The following is a 4,099-nucleotide window of genomic DNA, read 5'->3' on the forward strand; positions in this document are numbered from 1 at the left end:
AGTATTCCCTTGTTCTGTTCAAACAACTGCCTCTTGATCTATGTACAGGTTCCTCATGAGCACAATTAAGTGTTCTGGAATTCCCATTCTTTGCAGTGTTACCATAATTTGTTATAATCTACACAGTTGAATGCCTTTGTGTAGTCTATAAAACACAGGAAAACATCTTTCTGGTATTCTCTGCTTTCAGCCAGGATCCATCTGACATCAGCAATGATTTCCCTGGTTCCACGTCGTCTTCTAAATCCAGCTTGAATTTCTGGTGGTCAATATACTGTTGCAGCTGCTTTTGAATGATCTTCAGCAAAATTTTACTTGTGTGTGTTATTAATGATATTGTTCAATAATTTCTGCATTTGGTTGGATCACCTTTCTTGGGAATAGGCATAAATATGGATCTCTTCCAGTCGGTTGGCCAGGTAGCTGTCCTCCAAATTTCTTAGCATAGACGAGTGAGCACCTCCAGCGTTGCATCCGTTTTCTGAAACATCTCAACTGGTATTCCATCAGTTCCTGGAGCCTTGTTTTTCACCAATGCCTTCAGTGTAGCTTGGAGTTCTTCCTTCAGTACCATTGGTTCCTGATCATATGCTACCTCCTGAAATGGCTGAACATCAACCAATTATTTTTGGTATAGTTACTCAGTGTATTCCTTCCATCTGCTTTTGATGCTTCCTGCATTGTTTAATATTTTCACCATAGAATCCTTCACTATGGTAACTTGAGGCTTGAATTTTTTTTCTTTTTAGATTCTTTAAAATTTTTTTTCTTTTGACATAATTTCAAACTTAAAGTTGCAAGAATAGCACAAAAAATTCCCAGATATCCTTCACCTAAATACTAACATTATACATTTGCTTTATCCTTTTCTCTGTACACACATACACGCATACATACACACACACACATACATACATATATATATATTTCTTGTTTAAGAGTCAGGTGCAAACATAATGTCCCTTTATCCCTAAAACCTTCATTGTGTATTTTCTGAAAACAAGGACATTCTCTTACATAACCACAGCACAATCATTAAAATCCAGAAATTAACATTTAAACAATACTGTTATGTAATCTACCAACTTTTTCTCAGATTTTACCAATTGTCCCGATAAAGTCCTTTATAGCAAAATAAAACCTGAGGTCAGACGTGGCTTTCAGTTGTCTCATCTCTTTAGTTTCCTTTGATCTAGAGCTCTGTCTGAATCTTTGTCTTCCATGACGTTGGTATTTTGAAGCAGACAGGCCAGCTCTTTTGCAGCCTGCCCTGTGCTTTGGGTTTGTGTGTTGGTTCCTTTGTTCAGATTCAAGGCTTGAATTTTTTCTTCACTTCTTTCAGCTTGAGAAATACTGAGCGTGTTCTTCCTTTTTGGTTTTCTATCCCCAGGTCTTTGCACATGTCATTAAAATACTTTACTTTGGCTTCTTGCCCTTTGAAATCTTCTGTTCAGCTCTTACTTCATCATTTCTTCCTCTTGATTTCGCTACTCAACGTTCAAGAGCAAGTTTCAGAGTCTCTTCTGACATCCATCTTGGTCTTTTATTTCCTTCCTGTCTTTTCAATGACCTCTTGCTTTCCTCATGTATGATGTCCTTGATGTCATTTCACAACTCATCTGGTCTTTGGTCATTAGTGTTCAATGCATCAAATCTATTCTTGAGATGGTCTCTAAATTCAGGTTGGATATACTCAAGGTCGTACTTTGGCTCTTACGCACCAACCACTAAGGTCAAAGATGAAGAAATTGAAGATTTTTACCAACTTCTGCGGTCTGAAATTGATCAAACATGCAATCAGGATGCATTGATAATTACTGGTGATTGGACCGTGAAAGTTGGAAACAAAGAAGAAGGATTGGTAGTTGGAAAATATGGCCTTGGTGATAGAAATGATGCTGGAGATCGCATGGCAGAATTTTGCAAGACCAATGACGTCTTCATTGCAAACACCTTTTATCACTTACATAAATGGCAACTATACACGTGGACCTCACCAGCTGGAATACACAGGAGTCAAATCAACTACATCTGTGGAAAGAGACAAAGGAAAGCTCAATATCATCAGTCAGAACAAGGCCAGGGGCTGACTGCGGAACAGATCATCAATTGCTCATACACAAGTTCAAGATGAAACTGAAGAAAATTAGAACAAGCACAACCTTAGCATAATACAAAATGGTGTGTCCATCAGGAAACCACTTACAATCTCTTTGTGACTGAGCTCCTGCTCTGATGGGCTCTTCTGGGACCTGATAGGGTATGTGACATGAGACATGGCCCTGGTCCTTAAGAAGCATGTGACCTTATGGGGAAAATGAAGAGAGAAGCTCCCTGATGACTTTCCCAGTCACAAGCTTTCTACAGGCAAAGGGGCACCTGTGGGAGTACTTAGGGAGGGACTGTCTGCAGAAAACACTTGAGGTTTTGCCTCTACCCTGTTGTTCAAAATCTGACTGTGATCTGTTAGCCTGTTTTCCTGTCATGGACTATAGTCTAGTTAAGCATCCCCCAAATGCAGATGGGTTGTGAATTCAATTTAATGGGTTATGACCAACATTAAAAAAAGAGAGCGAAATAGAATACTGTAGATTAGTACAGAACAGAATAGAAAATAACAGAGTTGATTGCAGTTAAGGGTAAGTGTTGTTTTGTGAAAATCTTATTTCAGTTGTGTGTGTGTATATACCCATATATGTATGTGGTGTGTACTAGATTGCAATGAAAATGTATTTATTTTTTACTTAAGATTGTGGTCAAAAAAGTTTGAAAAACATTATTAATGATTATAAATTAATCTTCCTCTATTTATATCTATCCCTTTCAATAAAAAGAGTTAGATCACTGAATATTTCTTTTAATAGGGAAATTAGCAATCACTGAGGCCCTACCCATGCCATGAATATTCCTTAATTCATTTGATACTCACAAAAACTTTATGAGGTAAGTGATTATGTCCCCAGTTACTGGAAGAGAGAAACTGAGGTTCAGAGAGGTGGTGATGGGGGTCACCAGTCAGTGGTCATTATGGTCAGTGTAGATGAGTAAGGGGAGCAGATGGACCTGCATCTGTGCTGGCCCCAAGGACACATCAGCTTGTTCTTTGTGAAATTCCTGAAGGACATTTAAAGCTTCCTTTTCTTGTTGTTAGACCCTTTCTCCTAAAGTGGAATGCAGGAAAGAAATACTTCTGGTTAATTAAGGCTCTGCTCTCTCCCTCTGTATGTAAGAACCAATTTACGGTATGCTAACTGAGGTCTCAAGGGGACAGTGGTGGCTCAGTGGTAGAATTCTCACCTTCCACGCAGGAGACCCAGGTAGATTCACGGCCAGTGCACTTCAAGTGCAGCCACCACCTGCCTGTCAGTGAGGGCTTGTGTGTTGCTAGGATGCTGAGCGGGTTTCAGTGCAGCTTCCAGACCAAGACGGACTAGGAAGAAAGGCTTGACAATCTACTTCCAAAATTCAGCCAATGAAAACCCTATAGATCACAATCCCATCAGCAGTGGATCATGGGGTTGGCACAGGACCAGGCAGTGTTTCCTTCCTTGTGCATGAGGTTGCCATGAGTTGGGACGACTTCATGGCCACTAACGACTGAGGTCTCAAGGAGTGAGATGCCAGGAGTAAAACACAGTCCCTCTGAGCTGAGTTAATCCTGAAAGGTGAGCTCTGAACAGGACTCTGAGGAGAAAAGGAACGAGGAATGGCCATGAGACCTGGGGTAAGCTTGGAGGTCTGATAATGACCCAAGGCAAGTGGCCAAGGCCAGACGGGACAGGCTCCTGGTCCTTGTCTGCTGAGGCAAGCGGAAAGAGGGAGCTGACCTGCTGGGGCCTCTGTGCTTTTCCCAGCCACAGGCCTGAGGAGGAGCCTCTGCTGTCCTCTCTGGGGCTTCCTCCCGCCATCCCCTGCCAGAGGCCAAAACCTGAGGCTTGCCTTCTCCTTTAGTGTGGCCACGCGGATTGAGCAGCGGAAGAAGATGAACTGCAAGTCCTTCCGCTGGTACCTGGAGAACGTCTACCCAGAGCTCACGTGAGTTCAGCCCTGCCTGCGCCCCGTGCTTCTGGCCTGGCGGGGTGGGGGCTGGGTTGCGGCG

The 4,099-nt window shown here is 42.2% G+C and overlaps 1 protein-coding gene across 1 annotated transcript in view; it reads left to right on the forward strand.

Annotated features, from left to right (window-relative positions):
• The window catches only part of GALNT16 (polypeptide N-acetylgalactosaminyltransferase 16), a 115,798-nt gene that overhangs the window by 100,306 nt on the left and 11,393 nt on the right, over positions 1-4,099 (forward strand). Inside the window, exon 12 of the mRNA XM_004370980.1 lies at positions 3,952-4,035. Coding sequence (XP_004371037.1) covers positions 3,952-4,035 — 84 coding nt within the window. The remainder of the gene's footprint in view (positions 1-3,951; positions 4,036-4,099) is intronic.

Source organism: Trichechus manatus, unplaced genomic scaffold (assembly GCF_000243295.1).
Source record: "Trichechus manatus latirostris isolate Lorelei unplaced genomic scaffold, TriManLat1.0 scaffold00010, whole genome shotgun sequence".
Lineage (NCBI taxonomy): Eukaryota > Metazoa > Chordata > Mammalia > Sirenia > Trichechidae > Trichechus > Trichechus manatus.